Source organism: Rhinoraja longicauda, chromosome 24 (genome assembly GCF_053455715.1).
Source record: "Rhinoraja longicauda isolate Sanriku21f chromosome 24, sRhiLon1.1, whole genome shotgun sequence".
Lineage (NCBI taxonomy): Eukaryota > Metazoa > Chordata > Chondrichthyes > Rajiformes > Arhynchobatidae > Rhinoraja > Rhinoraja longicauda.
In genome coordinates, this window is record NC_135976.1 from 31,167,505 (window position 1) to 31,185,449 (window position 17,945).

Genomic DNA, 17,945 nt, shown 5'->3' on the forward strand with positions numbered 1-17,945 from the left:
AGGCCAATTCTCTGAATGCATTCAAGAGAGAGCTGGATAGAGCTCTTAAGGATAGCGGAGTCAGGGGGTATGGGGAGAAGGCAGGAACGGGGTACTGATTGAGAATGATCAGCCATGATCGCATTGAATGGCGGTGCGTACAGGCTCGAAGGGCCGAATGGCCTCCTCCTGCACCTATTGTCTATTGTCTATTGAGATGAGGAGGAACAGATTTAGTCGGGGGTGGGGAATCTGTGGAATTCATTGTCACAGATGGCTGTGGAGACACATCAATGGGTATTTTTAAAGTGGAGATTGATAGATTCTTGATTAGAACGGGTGTCAGAGGTTATGGGGAGAAGGCCTTAACAGCGCAGGAGACCCGGGTTCGATCCTGACCACGGGCGCTGTCTGTACGGAGTTTGTACGTTCTCCCCGTGACCTGCGTGGGTTTTCTCCGATTTCCTCCCATACTCCAAAGACGTGCAGTTTTGCAGATTGATTGGCTCGGTAAAGTTGTAAATTGCCCCCCAGTGTGTGTAGAATAGTGTTAGTGTGCGAGGATCGCTGGTCGGCGCGGACACGGTGGGCCGAAGGGGCCTGTTTCCGCGCTGTACCTCCAAACTATAAACCAAAAAGAAGGCTGGGGAGGCCAAGTCAATGGACATTTTTAAGGCGGAGATTGATAGATTCTTGACTTGTCTTGTCAAATGTTCAAATTTTGGCTCGAGGGTACTTAGGTCCTTGAACAGATATGATCATCATATCTGTTCAAGGACTTAAGTACCGTAGAGCCAGTTTGAGGTAGTGAAGAGTTTGGGAAACTCTTCAATAGTTGGTATAAATATAACGCAGCTTAAGATATGATGATCATATCTGTTCAAGGACTTAAGTACCCTCGAGCCAAAATTTGAACATTTGACAAGACAAGTCGAGTGAGTGTATAACATGATATCTTAAGCTCCGTTATATTTATACCAACTATTGAAGAGTTTCCCAAACTCTTCACTACCCTGGGGAATGCATCCTTCTTTTCCAAAGTGGGAATCGTGGGAAGTATTTAAACGAATCTGCTGTACTTTCAGTGTATAAGTGTGTTTCAGTGACAGAAACTTGCAGAGCAAAAAAAAAACACTTCTGTCTCCGAAACCTTTCGCAGATAGAAAGGTTTCCAGCATTTTGAACCCATGGAACCAAGCATTGAGTAGGAAAATAACGGCAGATGCTGGTACAAATCGGAGGTATCACAAAAATGCTGGAGTACCTCAGCGGGTCAGGCAGCATCTCGGGAGAGAAGGAATGGGTGACGTTTCGGGTCGATTTGGCTATATTTAAGAGGGAGTTAGATGTGGCCCTTTTTGCTAAAGGGATCAGGGGGTATGGAGAGAAGGCAGGTACAGGCTACTGAGCTGGATGATCAGCCATGATCATATTGAATGGCGGTGCAGGCTCGAAGGGCCGAATGGCCTACTCCTGCACCTATTTTCTATGTTTCTATGTTTCTATGTGTCTCGACTCGAAACGTCACCCATTCCTTCTCTCCCGAGATGCTGCCTGACCCACTGAGTTACTCCAGCATTTTGCGATTGCCCCAGGTTATTGAGGAGTTATTGCAAATCTTTCATTTGTTCCTCCCACGTCTCTCCACATCGTCGTCTTTATCTCTCGTTTCACTTTCCCGTGACTTTATTGCCGTGTGTCCCAGATAGTGTCCGTGTGTCCCGTGTGTCCCAGGCGGCACGGTAGCGCAGCGGTAGAGTTGCTGCTTTACAGCGAATGCAGCGCCGGAGACTCAGGTTCGATCCTGACTACGGGTGCTGCACTGTAAGGAGTTTGTACGTTCTCCCCGTGACCTGCGTGGGTTTTCTCCGAGATCTTCGGTTTCCTCCCACACTCCAAAGACGTACAGGTATGTAGGTTAATTGGCTGGGTAAATGTAAAACTTGTCCCGAGTGGGTGTAGGATAGTGTTAATGTACGGGGATCGCTGGGCGGCACGGACTTGGTGGGCCGAAAAGGCCTGTTTCAGGCTGTATATATATGATATGATATGATATGATATAGAACAATGAAATTTCTTACTTGCAACAGCACGACTGAATATGGGAACACTGTGAGCAATAGAATCAACGAGAGATAAAATAGTTTGGCGTGTGTACGGAGTCAGCCTCTTTCTTTGCACTCACTGGGATAGCTATTCCTGGGAGCCAGCCCGATACCTCACACCCATGAGCTACATCTCTGTCCTGAGGGGAAGGTTTTGAACGTTTTTTTCAGACATTCGCTGGCTTTAAACTAACACGAGGATGTGACTTTGTGATTGTGTTCGACAGGCGAGCACGGGAGTGAAGTCGTGGAACAAACGGTGGTTTGTGTTGGCAGATCGCTGCCTCTTCTACTACCGAGGTAACCGCCTCTATCTGAGATCCTCGCCCCCGCGCCCTTTTAACAACTCTGCCATTGTGCCCTGCCGTGAGGGCGTGCAGCGTGGGTTCACCAGGTTAATTCCCGGAATGGCGGGACTGTCGTATGTTGAAAGACTGGAGCGACTAGGCTTGTATACACTGGAATTTAGAAGGATGAGAGGAGATCTTATCGAAACGTATAAGATTATTAAGGGGTTGGACACGTTAGAGGCAGGAAACATGTTCCCAACGTTGGGGGGGGGGGGAGTCCAGAACCAGGGGCCACAGTTTAAGAATAAGGGGTAGGCCATTTAGAACTGAGATGAGAAAAAACCTTTTCAGTCAGAGAGTTGTGAATCTGTGGAATTCTCTGCCTCAGAAGGCAGTGGAGGCCAATTCTCTGAATGCATTCAAGAGAGAGCTGGATAGAGCTCTTAAGGATAGCGGAGTCAGGGGTTATGGGGAGAAGGCAGGAACGGGGTACTGATTGAGAATGATCAGCCATGATCACATTGAATGGCGGTGCTGGCTCGAAGGGCCGAATGGCCTCCTCCTGCACCTATTGTCTATTGTGCCCTGCCAGGAGAGTTCAGCTTTTGGTTTAGTTTAGAGATGCGGCGCGGACACAGGCCCTTCGGCCCACCAAGCCCGTGCCGACCAGCGATCCCCACACACTAACACGAGCCTGCACACACACTGGGGACGATTCACAGCCACCCAGCACGCAGGCTGTTCTCCTTGTTACCGTCAGGCAGACGATACAGGGGTATGGCTGCACGTACCACCAGACTTAAGGACAGTTTCTACCATCAGGCCATCAGGCGTCTGAACTTATAAACACATTTCACATCATATATGTTGAAACATAGAAACATAGAAAATAGGTGCAGGAGTAGGCCATTCGGCTCTTCGAGCCTGCACCGCCGATCAATATGATCATGGCTGATCATCCAGCTCAGTAGCCTGTACCTGCCTTCTCTCCATACCCCCTGATCCCTTTAGCCACAAGGGCCACATCTAACTCCCTCTTAAATATAGCAAATGAACTGGCCTCAACTACCTTCTGTGGCAGAGAATCCCACAGATTCACCACTCTCCGTGTGAAAAAAAAACGTTCTCATCTCGGTCCTAAAAGACTTCCCCCTTATCCTTAAACTGTGACCCCTTGTTCTGGACTCCCCCAACATCGGGAACAATCTTCCTGCATCCAGCCTGTCCAACCCCTTAAGAATTTTGTAAGTTTCTATAAGATCCCCCCTCAATCTTCTAAATTCCAGCGAGTACAAGCCGAGTCCATCCAGTCTTTCTTCATACGAAATTTTAATATTGTCTTTTTATCTTACTAATGTCATTTTTAAAATCTTATTTATCCTTGGAGTATTACTGCTGAGGTGACCCGTTGTCTTGTCAAATACATGTCGTTGTCCTGTTGACCCTGTGCCAACCTACATATGGCAAATCAAATTAAAATTAAATTAAGAATTTACACTTATACCAAGTGTACAAACCCAAGCCAATTAACCTGCAAACCTGCACGTCTTTGGAGTGTGGGAGGAAACCGAAGGATCTCGGAGAATCTCCGCGCTGTATCTCCAAAGTCTAAAGTATAGTCAAGTATGGAGGGTATCAAACGTTGTGGGGAAAAGGCAGGAGAATGGGGTTGAGAGGGTAAGGTAGTTCATGTTCCCAATGTTGGGGGGAGTCCAGAACCAGGGGCCACAGTTTAAGAATAAGGGGTAGGCCATTTAGAACTGAGATGAGGAAAAACCTTTTCAGTCAGAGAGTTGTGAATCTGTGGAATTCTCTGCCTCAGAAGGCAGTGGAGGCCAATTCTCTGAATGCATTCAAGAGAGAGTTAGATAGAGCTCTTAAGGATAGCGGAGTCAGGGGGTATGGGGAGAAGGCAGGAACGGGGTACTGATTGAGAATGATCAGCCATGATCACATTGAATGGCGGTGCTGGCTCGAAGGGCCGAATGGCCTCCTCCTGCACCTATTGTCTATTGTCTATCAGCCACGACCGGATGGTGGAGCAGGCTCGATGGGCCGAAGGGCCCAATTTTGTTCCATTGTCATATGGACGTGTGTTTGGTGGGAAAGGATGGGGTCAGAGCCAGTCACCTGCACCCTGATGCACCATTGTCCCTGTAGAGCAGACTGGTTGTGCGCGTGGAGGGATGCATCAGTAACTATGTGCCTTTTCCTTCAAATCCAGATGAGAAAGAGGAGGCGGTCCTGGCGAGTATTCCACTGTTCAGCTTCCGAATCAGCCCCGTCCAGCCCGCGGACAACATCGCCCGCAAGCACGCCTTCAAGGTGACGTGATGCCCTCTCTAAACCCTCTGGTGATACCCCTGGCTTTGCTCCAGGTGCATGCCGCGCCCTTGTGTCATTTGTGCAGCAGTGCAGATGGATATCGGGCAGGCCGTATATTGCAGTGGACTAGTTCCTGTTGATGCAGAAGGCCAATGCTTCTAGTACAGGGCTCGAGGTTGGGTTGCACGCCTGGAGGTCTCATCACATGAAGCCATGCTTGACACTGCCCTGCCCTTACACTCCTACCACTAGCCCCTCCTGACACACCCACCTCTCGTGTCCCTTTGGCAAATTAGTCGGCAGAATTAGGCCATTTGGCCCATCAAGTCTTCTCCGCCATTCATTCGTGGCTGATCTGTCTCTCCCTCTCAACCCCATTCTCCTGCCTTCTCCCCATAACCCCTGACACCCATCAAGAATCTGCTTTAAAAATATCCACTGACTTGGCCTCCACAGCCGTCTGTGGCAATGAATTCCACAGATTCGCCACCCTCTGGCTAAAGCAATTCCTCCTCATCTCCTTCCGAAAGGAACGTCCTAAAGGAGGTCACATGGCCTCAGAGCTAAAGGAACGTCCCTTAGTTCTGAGGGTATATGCCCCTGGTCCCAGACCATCCACTGGTGCAGACATCCTCTCCACATCCACTCTGTCCAGGTTTGTCGCTGTTTGGTGAGTTTCAATGAAGTCTCCCCATCATCCTTCTAAACTCTTGTGGAAAGAGGCCCAGTGCGGTCAATCGCTCATCACTCGTTAACCCAATCATCTCCCCTGGATCATGGCCATCAACCTCCCCTGGACCCTCTTCAGTGCCAGCACATCCATCCTCAGTTACGTGCACCTGGACACCTGAGGAGAGATTGCTTTAGCCAGAGGGTGGCGAATCTGTGGAATCCATTGCCACAGAGAATGATCAGCCATGATCACATTGAATGGCAATGCTGGCTCGAAGGGCCGAATGGCCTCCTCCTGCACCTATTGTCTATTGTCTATTGTCTATTGAGGCCAAGTCAATGGATATTTTAAAAGCAGATTCTTGATTAGTCCGGGTGTCAGGGGTTACGGGGAGAAGGCAGGAGAATGGGGTTGAGAGGGAGAGACAGATCAGCCACGATTGAATGGCGGAGAAGACTTGATGGGCCGAATGGCCGAATTCTGCCTACTAATTAGCCAAAGGGACACGAGAGGTGGGCGTGTCAGGAGGGGCTAGTGGCGAGGGTAATAGGTGGGTCAGAGGTGGAGGAGTGGCCACAGCGAGAGCTCGAGGGATGACATCTCCAGGAACTCGACCGCGCGAGAGTTGGGAATCTAAGAGACTACCTGGATGATTCAGGGAGATACAGTCCATCTTTGCAGAGACCAGCGAGGGGGAAAAAAACACTGCAGATGCTGGTTTAAATCGAAGGTAGACACGAAATGCTGGAGTAACTCAGCGGGTCAGGCAGCATCTCGGGAGAGAGAACGAACTGGTGACGTTTCGGGTCGAGACCCTTCTTCAGACCGATGTCAGGGGGAGGAATGGCGGGACAAAGATAGGATGTAGTCGGAGACAGGAAGACTGGTGGTGGGAGAACTGGGAAGGGGGAGGGGATAGAGAGGGGGAAAGCAAGGGCTATTTGAAGTTAGAGACGTCAATGTTCATACCGCTGGGGTGTAAGCTGCCCAAGCGAAATATGAGGTGCTGCTCCTCCAATTTGCGCTGGGCCTCACCCTGACAATGGAGGAGGCCCAGGACAGAAAAGTCAGTGTGGGAGTGGGAGGGGGAGTTGAAGTGCTGAGCCACTGGGAGATCAGGTTTGTTGAAGACGGACAGAGTGGAGGTGATCAGCGAAACGATACCCTCCCCCTGGAAGGAGATGGTTTCGCTGATCACCTCCGCTCCCATTCCTTCTCAAAGTTCGACACCCTCCCATTCCTTCTCTCCCGAGATGCTGCCTGGCCCGCTGAGCCACTCCAGTGTTTCGTGTCTACCTTTGCAAATACCGCGGGTGTCAGGAGGCGTTGCCTGCCTGAGATCCTGCTTCCTGAGTGACGGGTTTGAGTGGAGCGCTGTTTCTCTCAGAGTGTGGTCCGTGTGTCAGCTGTCGTTTGTCGCGATGTCTTCAATGTGTTTCTGTGTCTTCCTCCTCTTCAATCGCAAAGTGGCGCCCGTGCCTCGACACGTCCAAATTCCTCAGCGGTTGCGTCGGTTACAACAGGCAGGGGAAGGCGAGAGTCCATCTTCCCACTATCCTCGGAAACCACCCAACTTGCTGTGGCACTGGCTTTCAGCGACTGATCTCCAGATTGACCGGTTGCCCTGGTTCAGATGGATCAATTCCACCAACCTACCCGTTGAAAGATTGTTGTAGGAAGGGTCTCGACTCCGAAACGTCACCCATTCCTCCTCTCCGGAGATGCTGCCTGTCCCGCTGAGTTACTCCAGCTTTTTGTGACTTATCTTCAATAGACAGTAGACAATAGGTGAAGGAGTAGGCCATTCGGCCCACCATTCAATGTGATCATGGCTGATCATTCACAATCTGTACCCCGTTCCTGCCCTCTCCCCATACCCCCTGACTCCGCTATCCTTAAGAGCTCTATCTAGCTCTCTCTTGAAAGCATCCAGAGAATTGGCCTCCACTGCCTTCTGAGGCAGAGAATTCCACAGATTCACAACTCTCTGACTGAAAAAGTTTTTCCTCATCTCCGTTCTAAATGGCCTACCCCTTATTCTTAAACTGTGGCCCCTTGTTCTGGACTCCCCCAACATTGGGAACATGTTTCCTGCCTCTAACGTGTCCAACCCCTTAATAATCTTATACGTTTCGATAAGATCTCCTCTCATCCTTCTAAATTCCAGTGTATACAAGCCTAGTCGCTCCAGTCTTTCAACATATGACAGTCCCGCCATTCCGGGAATTAACCTAGTGAACCTACGCTGCACGCCCTCAATAGCAAGAATATCCTTCCTCAAATTTGGAGACCAAAACTGCACACACATGTTTCCTGCCTCTAACGTGTCCAACCCCTTAATAATGGTATATGTTTCAACAAGATCCCCTCTCATCCTTCTAAATTCCAGCGTATACAAGCCTTCGGTCGTAGGAAAGAACTGCAGACGCTGGGTTTAGGCGGCTGTAGACGCAAGAATGCTGGAGTAACTCAGCGGGACAGGCGGCACCTCCAGAGAGAAGGGATGAGTGACGTCTATCCGGGGAGGCTGCCTGTCCCATTGCAAGATTCCCAGGTCACGGGCAGCCACTCTCTGGGTGATCTCGCCCTGCTGTAAGACATGGCAGCCGAGTCTTCATCTGCCCACTCCAGCTCAGTGCAACGCTGCTTGCTTGCTGCTTCGCTTTGCTTTCCACGCTTCGGGGGCCAGAGATTGTCGGCTTACTCAGTTGTTCTGGTCTCCCCCCAACATTGGGACCATGTTGGGGGGAGTCCATCATCAGCACTCCCTCGTTTGCCTTCAATCTAATTTTCTATTTTAGCGCAACCCTCTGATATATCAAAGCCCAATGTACCTTCGTTTAACGTTAAACACCTCCATCCACACTTCCCCGTCTATAACCAGTGCGCACAGTTGAAGAAAAACATGGAGTATAGGGAAACACGCCAACATGTTGACATAGTGGGCCACGTTGTTCTGTTGTCTGATGTGTACATGTGTTTGTCCACACTGTTTGCTTGCCTGGGATTGTGTGGGTTGGAGCTCTGTGTGTGTGTGTGTGTGTGTGTGTGTGTGTGTGTTTGTGAGCGTGTTTCTGTCTGTGTGGTACTGTGTTCCAAAGTTGTCCTTTAGGGAATGTGATCATGGTCTCATTGCCTGGAGGAGATCTGCTCACAGAGGTCTGGACCAAATACTTACAGAACTTTATTGTCATTCGGTACAGATACCGAACGAAATTACATTTCCAGCTGTCACAGAACACAACAAAAAAGAAAGGAACACAGGACACACGACCCCAACACAAACGTCCATCACAGTGACTCCAAACACCCCCTCACTGTGATGGAGGCAACAAAACTTCCCCTCTCTACCTCCCCCCGCGCCCACGGACAGGCAGCTCGACCCCTACCGAGGCGACCGACACGCACAGCCCCCGCAAGGGGAAGGAAGGCCCCGCGGCCGAGCCGCACCGGGCACTGAAACGTCCCGTGGCCGAGCCGCGCCGGCGATGTTAAGTCCAGCGGCCGAGCCGCACCGGGCACCGAAACGTCCCGCGGCCGAGCCGCGCCGGCGATGTTAAGTCCAGCGGCCGAGCCACGCCGGGCGATGGAAGGCCCCGCGGGCAATGGAAGGCCCCGCGACCGAGCTGCGCCCCGGGGAAGAGACCTAAAAAAAGAAAGGTTTCCCCCACCCCACCCCACCACCCCCCGCCCCACCCCACCCCACCCCCCCCCCCACACATACACAGCCAAAAACAGAAACAAAAACCATCCCAACACCGACACACAAACAAAAAAAGGAAAAAAGACAAACGCCACGGCCGAAAATCTTACCGAAATAGTCCACCGAGCTGTAAAAGCGGGTAGATTCACGAGAGATGACGGATGCTGGAATCGGGAGCTAGGAATGGTGTGGGTCGAGGAACACAGCGGGCCGAGCAGCATCTGTGGGGGGAAGTGTGCGGGCAGGAATTGAGATGCTGGTTTGTGGGGGCAAAACGCTGGAGTAACTCAGCGGGTCAGGCAGCGTCTCAGGACATACGCTGTTTAGGTGACGTCTCCAATTTCAACTAACATGGCAGCATTCCTTCCCGGGATAGGTTTTTGATTAGTACGGGTGTCAGAGGTTACGGGGAGAAGGTAAGGGAATGGGGTTAGGAGGGAGAGATAGATCAGCCATGATTGAATGGCGGAGTAGAGTTGATGGGCCGAATGGCCTAATTCTACTGCTAGAAATGTTGTCCTTTCGAGCCTCGACCCATTCCCGAGCAGTGTACTCGTTCTCCCTTGACACCAGCGAGGGGCTGGGCTGCCGGAGGTGGGAGAGGTCGTGATGTGATGTGGTGATTCTCCGAGCCTGGTCATTCATCGTTTACGTTTCAGTCAGACAGTAGCGGCAAGATTGGAGCAATGGGGTTTACCTCTGACCTACGCCTCCTGGATGCTTCTCTTGTGACCCCCCCCATCGACAATCGCCGAGAGCTTTGGCATCTTCGAGTCTCATTGGAGTTTAGTTAAGTTTAGTGATGCAGCGTGACACAGGCCCTTCTGCCCACCCGCTCGCACTAGTTCTATCCCACACACTGGGGGCAATTTACAGAAGCCAAGTCTAGTTTGGGAAATGCAGATTGGACAAAGGAACTTAGGCCGACCGAGACCGTGCCGATCATCAGTCTCCCGTTCACACTAGCTCTACGCTATCCCACCCCCTCATCAACTCCCTACACACTAGGGGGCAGTGTTTACGGAGAGGACAATCAGCCGACAAACCTGCAGGTCTTTGGAGTGTGGGAGGAAACCGGAGCACCCGGAGAAAACTCACACGGTCGAGGGCAGACCATGCTAACTCCGCACAGACAGCGCTCGGAGTCAGGATGGAACCCGGGTCTCTGGCGCTGTGAGGCAGCAACTCTACCGCTGCGCCACCGTGCCGCCCCAAGGTAGAATTAGGCCAGAGGTGTTCGAGATTTGGTTTCTAATATGACCCAACGCACTGATTGCCTCCAAACAAAATAAATAACCTCCATAGATTGAAGGAGGTACAGCGAAAATATCTGGGTCAGGAAGAGTTGGTGAGAGGAGTGGGCAAGAAATCTTCCTCGAAGGTGGACACTAAAATGCTGGAGTGATTCAGCGGGTCAGGCAGCATCTCTGGAGAGATGGAATGGGGTTCTGCAAGAGTTGCTGCCTGACCCGCGGAGTTACTCCAGCACTTTGTGTCTTGTCTTCGGTGTAAGCCCAGCATCTGCAGTTCCTTCCTACCAACTCTTCCTCACCCAACTGAACTAGGTCCCGTCATGCGAGTGACTGGAGATGCTCCACAGTAGGAACATTTGTTTGTGTGCTGGGTGCTGTGTCTGCTCTCGGAGTGCAAGGTGACTGAGTTTCGAAAGCTTGGCAAAAGTTCACACCCAACTCTCCCTCTGCTTTGCATTTCCATCTCGACTCTTGAACCCTCTCCTTCCCAAATTCATCTAATTCCTCCCCACCAGCTCCCTTTAAAAAAAAAAAAAGACTTTCAGAGATGCAGCGAGCAAAACAGGCCCTTCGGCCCACAGTCTGTGCCGACCAGCCATCGCCCCGTACACCAGCACTGTCTTACGTACGAGAGACGATTTACAATTTTTGCCGAAGTCAATTAACCTCCAAACCTGCACGTCTGTGGGAGTGTGGGGCGGGGGGAACCGGAGCACCCGGAGAAAACCCACGCTGGTCGCGGGGAGAACGCACAGACAAGCACCCATAGTCAGGATCGAACCCGGGACTCTGGCGCAATCGGGCAGCAACTCTACCGCTGCCCCACCCCCATGTAGAACAAAGGAATGGTTTACATGAATCACCCGCGGTGGAACATTCCAAACAAATCCTGACAGGCTGCTCAACGCCCAAGGTATCTGAAATTAATCTCCAGCACGGTTCTGCAAGAGCCGGCCAATTTCTAATCCGTCAAACTAAAAACCCCTTGACTTTGCCAGGAGATAAGGATGAGGCGAGATTGCCCGCTCAAAGCGATTGTAGCAGGTCAAGGCATGAAGCTTGCAGGCGAGTGTCCAATCAGGGCTGGCCATCTTGATTCCCTAGCAACCAGCTCCTGGACCGCCGATGGAGGAGGTGGTTAGGTCTCGGCCTAGTCTCAATTGGTAACGGGGACAATGGAGGCGATGGAGAAAATAGCCTCCATTATAAAGATAGCTTCGACGGAGAAGTTATAAAATTATTCCATTTAGATCCTGAGCATTAAAAATGAGGGTGAGGGAGGGGGGGGGGGGGGGGAAGGGAGGTAAAATAGAAACATTGCTCCAGTCTGGTCCAGCCTGTCAGTGTAGTAATTCTTGACGCTAAGCTCTAATGGTTGACCTGATGTTTTGTCTTTTCGCCTTCTGCACGAGGAGCCTCTGATCCAGAAGTGTCCGCTCTGTTGCTGTCTTGAGATTTCTGCGGGAGTTCAGCTAGGTACAATTTACCGTTCTTCCGATCGACCGGGCTGAGGTTTACAGAGTCAGTCGGAAACAACACACACACACGCGCACCCACACACCTTCATACCTTCCTGACCGCCCGTACAAACATCGAATGAATGATACTCTATTGTCACGTGTGACCAGTCACGGTGATGTTCCTTGCTTTGCATACTCAAGGTATGCAAAGGCCGCCACCTAAAGGGCACAGACAAAGTGTATTCAATTTTAGCACAAACCAGTTTTAACACATTCCATTTGTGGTCCCCCCTTAATTTAGTTTAGTTGAGAGGTACAGCACAGAAACAGGCCCTTTGACCACCGAGTCCGCACCCGACCAGCGATCTCCGCACATTAACGCTATCCCACACACAATAGAGCAAATTTTACACTTGCACCAAGCCAATTTACCTACAAACCTGTACGTCTTTGGAGTGCGGGAGGAAGCAGAGGAATTTGGAGAAAACCCCACGCGGGTCACGGGGAGAACGTACAAACTCCGTGCAGACAGCGCCCGTGGTCGGGATCGAACCCGGGTCTCCGGCGCTGTGAGGCAGCAACTCTACCGCTGCGCCACCACTAATCACGTGGCCTCCCTAAGCCGGGTCGTCCTTTGTTCTCCCTCTGAGAAAGAATCAGAAAATACCGGTGATCTCAGGAGTATCTGGAGAGAGAGAGAGAGAGAGAGAGAGAGAGAGAGAGAGAGAGATAGAGAGAGAGAGAGAGAGAGAGAGAGAGAGAGAGAGAGAGAGAGAGAGAGAGAGAGAGAGAGAGAGAGAGAGAGAGAGAGAGAGAGAGAGAGAGAGAGAGAGAGAGAGAAAGTTTTGAAAATTTGAGAAAGTTTGAGAGAGGAGAGAGAGAGAGAGAGAGAGAGAGAGAGAGAGAGAGAGAGAGAGAGAGAGAGAGAGAGAGAGAGAGAGAGAGAGAGAGAGAGAGAGAGAGAGAGAGAGAGAGAAAAATAGTTGATGTTGCAAAGTCTCGGACTCGAAAGGCTTGATGGCAAAGATGCCTTGCCGATATGTGTACCATTAAGTCTTGGCTCTTGAACGTTTTATGCTGCTCAGTCATCTGAATTAACTACGAGGCATCTAAACTCTTCGGGTATTTCATAATTCCATTGCCAACACTCGAATCTCAAATGCAACTTGTATTTTATATCACGCCCTTTACAAAGAATAATGTCCCAACATGTTTCTCAGGGTGTCAGCTGAGAACATTTGATATCAAATTACGTAAACATATTCAACGCAGTCACAGAGAGAGAGGTTTTTAGACAGGAGGCAGAGATTTTGGGAGAGAATTCCAGAGACCTGGGACGTTGGCAAAGTCTCAAAGAGCAGAACGGGAAAAGGACAGAACATTTTTTGGGGGGGGATATTCAGCAGGTCAAGCAGCATCTGTGGGGAGACTCCAGATTAGTTTTACTGGTAGGTGACCTCTCATCAGATTTAATTCCCCGCACACTAACACTATCCTACACACACTCGGGACAATTTTTACATTTACCCAGTCAATTAACCTACATACCTGCACGTCTTTGGAGTGTGGGAGGAAACCGAAGATCTCGGAGAAAACCCACGCAGGTCACGGGGAGAACGTACAAACTCCGTACAGACGGCGCCCGTAGTCAGGATCGAACCCGAGTCTCTGGCGCTGCATTCGCTGTAAGGCAGCAACTCTACCCCTGCGCCACCGTGCCCCGGCTCACCCTCCCACCGCTCCTCGCGCTCCACGTCTCTCCAGCTCCCTCCCGGCTACGCCGACCGGCCAGCCTTCGGGCGAGATCTCGGTCCCCCCTCGACCAACGAGCAATCGTGGCATCAACAGGTTTTTTATTTTAACTTTTCCATTAAAATTTTAGGAATGCAGAAGTGGGGCCGAGGAAATATCTTTCAGGTGTAATCGAGTTGGATGGGATTAGAGAAGGAGAGATGGGGTGGGGTGGAGGTAGAGAGGGGAGGGGTGAGACCAGAGACTGGTTGTGCAGAGGAGGTTAACATTTTACAAACGGATTCAGGTTTTGGTTTATAATTGTCACGTGTACCACAGTCGAGTAAAAAGCTCTGCTTTGCACACTATCCAGTCAGGTCACACTTATCTTTAGTCAAACTTTATCTCGCACTAAATGACCTATCCTTTATCTGCGCACTGTGGACATGTGCAGTCTATACTTAGACTGGATAGCACACAAATCAAAGCTTTAAACCGTGAGTGACTCCGTACACGTGACAACAATAAACTAATCTAAACAATTCCTTCAGGTGCCGGGCTCAAACACTTTACAACTTCTTCCCTCTTGATTTAACAGACTCCTTTTATGTCCAGGCTTTGATCATTTGCACTTGCACGTTTTATGGGGCCTGCTTCTGATACACCGTTGCAGTTTAGCAATGTTAAGGGCGCTCTGTAAATCCAGGTTTGCATTTGTTCAGTTTGGTTTCGAGACACAGCAGGGAAACAGGGTCTTTGAGTCCGCGCCGACCGGCGATCGCCCAGCACGCTAGCCAGCGCTACCCCCACGCACGAGGGAACAATTTTTACAATCTTTACCGAAGCCAGTTGACCTACAAACCTGCACGTCTTCGGGGAAACCGGAGCACCCGGAGAAAACCCACGCGGGTCACGGGATAGAACGCACAAACTCCGTGCAGGCAGCGCCCGTAGTCGGGATGGAACCCGGGTCTCTGGCGCTGTGAGGCAGCAACTCTACCGCCGTGTCTCTGTGCTGCCCTATTTGCAGTATATATATATATATTTTTTTTGCAGAGTACAAATGTCTAAAACTGTCCTCCACATAATGGCTGCGTTTGAAGGCTGCATTTGGTGTACATTTCAATCCGGCTGACACATGCCCCTTGTAACGAGGGTTGCTCTACATTTGCTAACCTCCCTCCTCCATCCATTCCTTGTCGCATCTTTCACAGCTGCATACATTTTTATTTTTGCTTATTTAGCAATCCCATGATTTTAATTGCAAGGGCATATTACTGAATATGTCAGTGCGAGTGAGCAGAGAGGTGTGGAGAGCGGAGAGGAAATAATGAACACAGGACCCTCTTCCCCAGACTCAGAATCCTCCTGTTATCCCCTCCCTGTACAGATTCTTACTGGGACTTTGTGGTTCAATGTGGTGACACCTCCCATGGTCAAATAGACCTCTCCTGTCCCTGCTGGCACCTGGTCATTCTGGGGAGATATTTTATCCTGGAGGTGAATCTGTGGAATTCATTGCCACAGACGGCTGTGGAGGACAAGTCAATAGGTATTTTTTTAAGCGGAGATTGACAGATTGTTGATTAGTGCGGGTGTCAGGGGTTATGGGGAGAAGGCAGGAGAATGGGGTTGGGAGGGAATGATTGAATGGCGGAGGAGACTCGATGGGCCGAGTGGCCTGCCTCTTCCCCTGGGCCTGATGAACTAATGGACGTTTGTTCCTCCTCTCTCTCCCACAGCTGATGGTAGCCAGGCAGGTGGAGGGTGTTCACAGTAATGACCATTGCGTTCATTATCAGGCCGAGCACACGGGTATCAGGACCTACTACCTGAGCGCGGAGAACAAGCGCGAGATGGAAGACTGGATCAACGCCATGAACGAGGCAGCGAGCATACAGGCCGTGCCCTTGGCCAGGTGAGGTGTAGCTCAGAGAGCCATCTGGTCAACCTGCACAGGTGTGCGGTGGTCAGGGTATCGGCCAGCCCGCCGGGACCTGGCGGCGATTGGAAACGTGCCCAAAGACTGGCGCCCCCCGCTGGTGGCGCACGGAATCTAGACGCGGGTCTGTGCGGGAAGGGACTGTGCAGATGCTGGCCTATGCCGAGGTTAGACACGAAATGCCGGCGTAACTCAGCGGGACGGGCAGCATCATGCGGATACGTTGGCTCAAAGAGCTTTGGACTTGGCGCCAGTCTTTCGCCCGGCCCAAGAATGCGTGTGATGTCCCGTGACTGGAGTGGGCACAGCTCCATCCAAGACCGCCAGAAATCGCAGCGAACTGTGGACGCTGCCCAAACCATCACGCCAACCGCCCTCCAATCGATGGGCCGAAGGGCCTTATTCCGCGCTCTGTCTCTAAACTAACCTAGTGTGAACGGGTGATCGCTGGTCGGCACGGACTCGGTGGGCCGAAGGGCCTGTTTCCGCGCTGTGTCTCTAAACTTAGTCCGAAGAAGGGTCTCGACCCGAAACGTCACCCGTTCCTTCTCTCCAGAGATGCTGCCTGTCCCGCTGGGTTACTCCAGCACTTTGTGTAAACCAGCATCTGCAGTTCCTTCCTACACACGTACCAAATTCAGTTTAACACAGTGGCTAACTTGTCTCTTTCTCTTCCACCTGGCAGGACCGGGGTGACTTTTGAGCACCAGCCTCCCGCAGAATCGAACCACACCAGCGTGAACCACAAGCGTCTGATCAAACCGGACGTGGAGAAGAAGGGGTGCGAGGCGGACGGGTTTGAGAGGTACCACAGGAAGAACGAGAGGAAGGACCCAGGCAAGGAGGCGGCAGCAGCGGCCAGGGTGAATGGGCTGGCAGCTCAGGAAGGGCCCTACGATGCCAGCAGCCCCGGCGCGGAGCGGAGAGCTCACCCGGGCTACGACAGGCCGCAGCAGCCCAACGGCCACGGCTGGCAACAGGCCTCGCCCGGCAACACCGTACATCGCCGCGGCTTCGTGCCACGCACCACTACCGAGAAACAGGCACAGCGCCAGTCCTCACTTACTCAGCTGCAACAATGGGTCAACATACGGAGGTCTGCCCTGCCCATGGATGACCCTCGGAGGTGAGAGGCCTGCTCCAGTTCACACCACTTCAGTTCAGTAGACTTCAGTTGAATTCAGTAGACTTCAGTTCAGTTCAGTAGACTTCAGTTCAGTTCAGTTCAGTAGACTTCAATTCAGTAGACTTCAGTTCAGAAGACTTCAGTTCAGTTCAGTAGACTTCAGTTCAGTTCAGTTCAGTAGACTTCAATTCAGTAGACTTCAGTTCAGTAGACTTCAGTTCAGTTCAGTAGACTTCAGTTCAGTTCGGCTCAGTAGACTTCACTTCAGTTTAGTAGACTTCAATTCAGTTCAGTAGACTGCAGTTCAGTAGACTGCAGTTCAGTAGACTTCAGTTCAGTAGACATCAGTTCAGTAGATTTCAGTTCAGTAGACTTCAGTTCAGTTCAGTTCAGTAGACTTCAATTCAGTTCAGTAGGCTTCAATTCAGTTCAGTAGACTTCAGTTCAGTAGACTTCAGTTCAGTTCAGTAGGCTTCATTTCAGTTCAGTAGAATTCAGTTCAGTAGACTTCAATTCAGTAGACTTCAGTTCAGTAGATTTCAATTCAGTTCAGTAGGCTTCACTTCAGTTCGGTCCAGTTCTGTTCAATTCAGTTTTTTAAAATTTTATTATCAAAAATATATATTCAAATATTAAAATAATATATGCAATACAATAAAACCAAAACCGATCCCACCGCCATAATACAAGACAAACAATGAACTATTATCCAGCTGTGTTACACTCCTTGTCAACGATACACCCAACCCCAGCGGTCCCGGCGGTCCCGGAAATCCCCCAGTGTGCCCGTGGACAGCGCGCGGTCCCTCTCTAACACCACCCGGGCGCGGACGGACGTAACCCCGGAAAAGGGGCAGGCAGCCGGCTCGGGCAAAGGTCGAATTAGGCCATTCAGCCCATCAAGTCTACTCCCCCGTTCGACCGTGGCTGATCTATCTCTCCCCCACCCACCCCCCCAGCCCCGTTCTCCTGCCTTCTCCACCTAACCCCTCACACCCGAGCTACTCAAGAGCCTGTCAATCCCCACCTTAAAAATACCCACTGACGTGGCCTCTACGGCCGTCTGTGGCAATGAATTCCACAGATTCACCGCCCCCTGACTAACGGGATTTCCTCCTCATCTCCTGTCTAAAGGACCATCCTTTTATTCTGAGGCTGTGGCCACTGCTCCTAGACAACCCTATAAATGTCATCAAAATGTCGCAGAGAAACATCTTTTTGCGCCTTGAGAATTTTGCGGGAGGCTTGCCTCGTTACTAAGGCTCTCTGGTCAATGTCTCTGATACTCTGATATCAAAGACAACGACAGGCTACAGAGAGAGGTCAGTCGCTTAAAATAGTCGAGCGGCGTATCAGGG

At 51.0% G+C, this 17,945-nt stretch overlaps 1 protein-coding gene across 1 annotated transcript in view; it reads left to right on the plus strand.

Moving 5' to 3' along the window:
* plekha6 (pleckstrin homology domain containing, family A member 6) overlaps positions 1-17,945 on the plus strand; it is a 131,995-nt gene that overhangs the window by 62,896 nt on the left and 51,154 nt on the right. The window contains exons 5-8 of the mRNA XM_078420330.1: positions 2,312-2,384; positions 4,599-4,699; positions 15,262-15,437; positions 16,147-16,587. Coding sequence (XP_078276456.1) covers positions 2,312-2,384; positions 4,599-4,699; positions 15,262-15,437; positions 16,147-16,587 — 791 coding nt within the window. The remainder of the gene's footprint in view (positions 1-2,311; positions 2,385-4,598; positions 4,700-15,261; positions 15,438-16,146; positions 16,588-17,945) is intronic.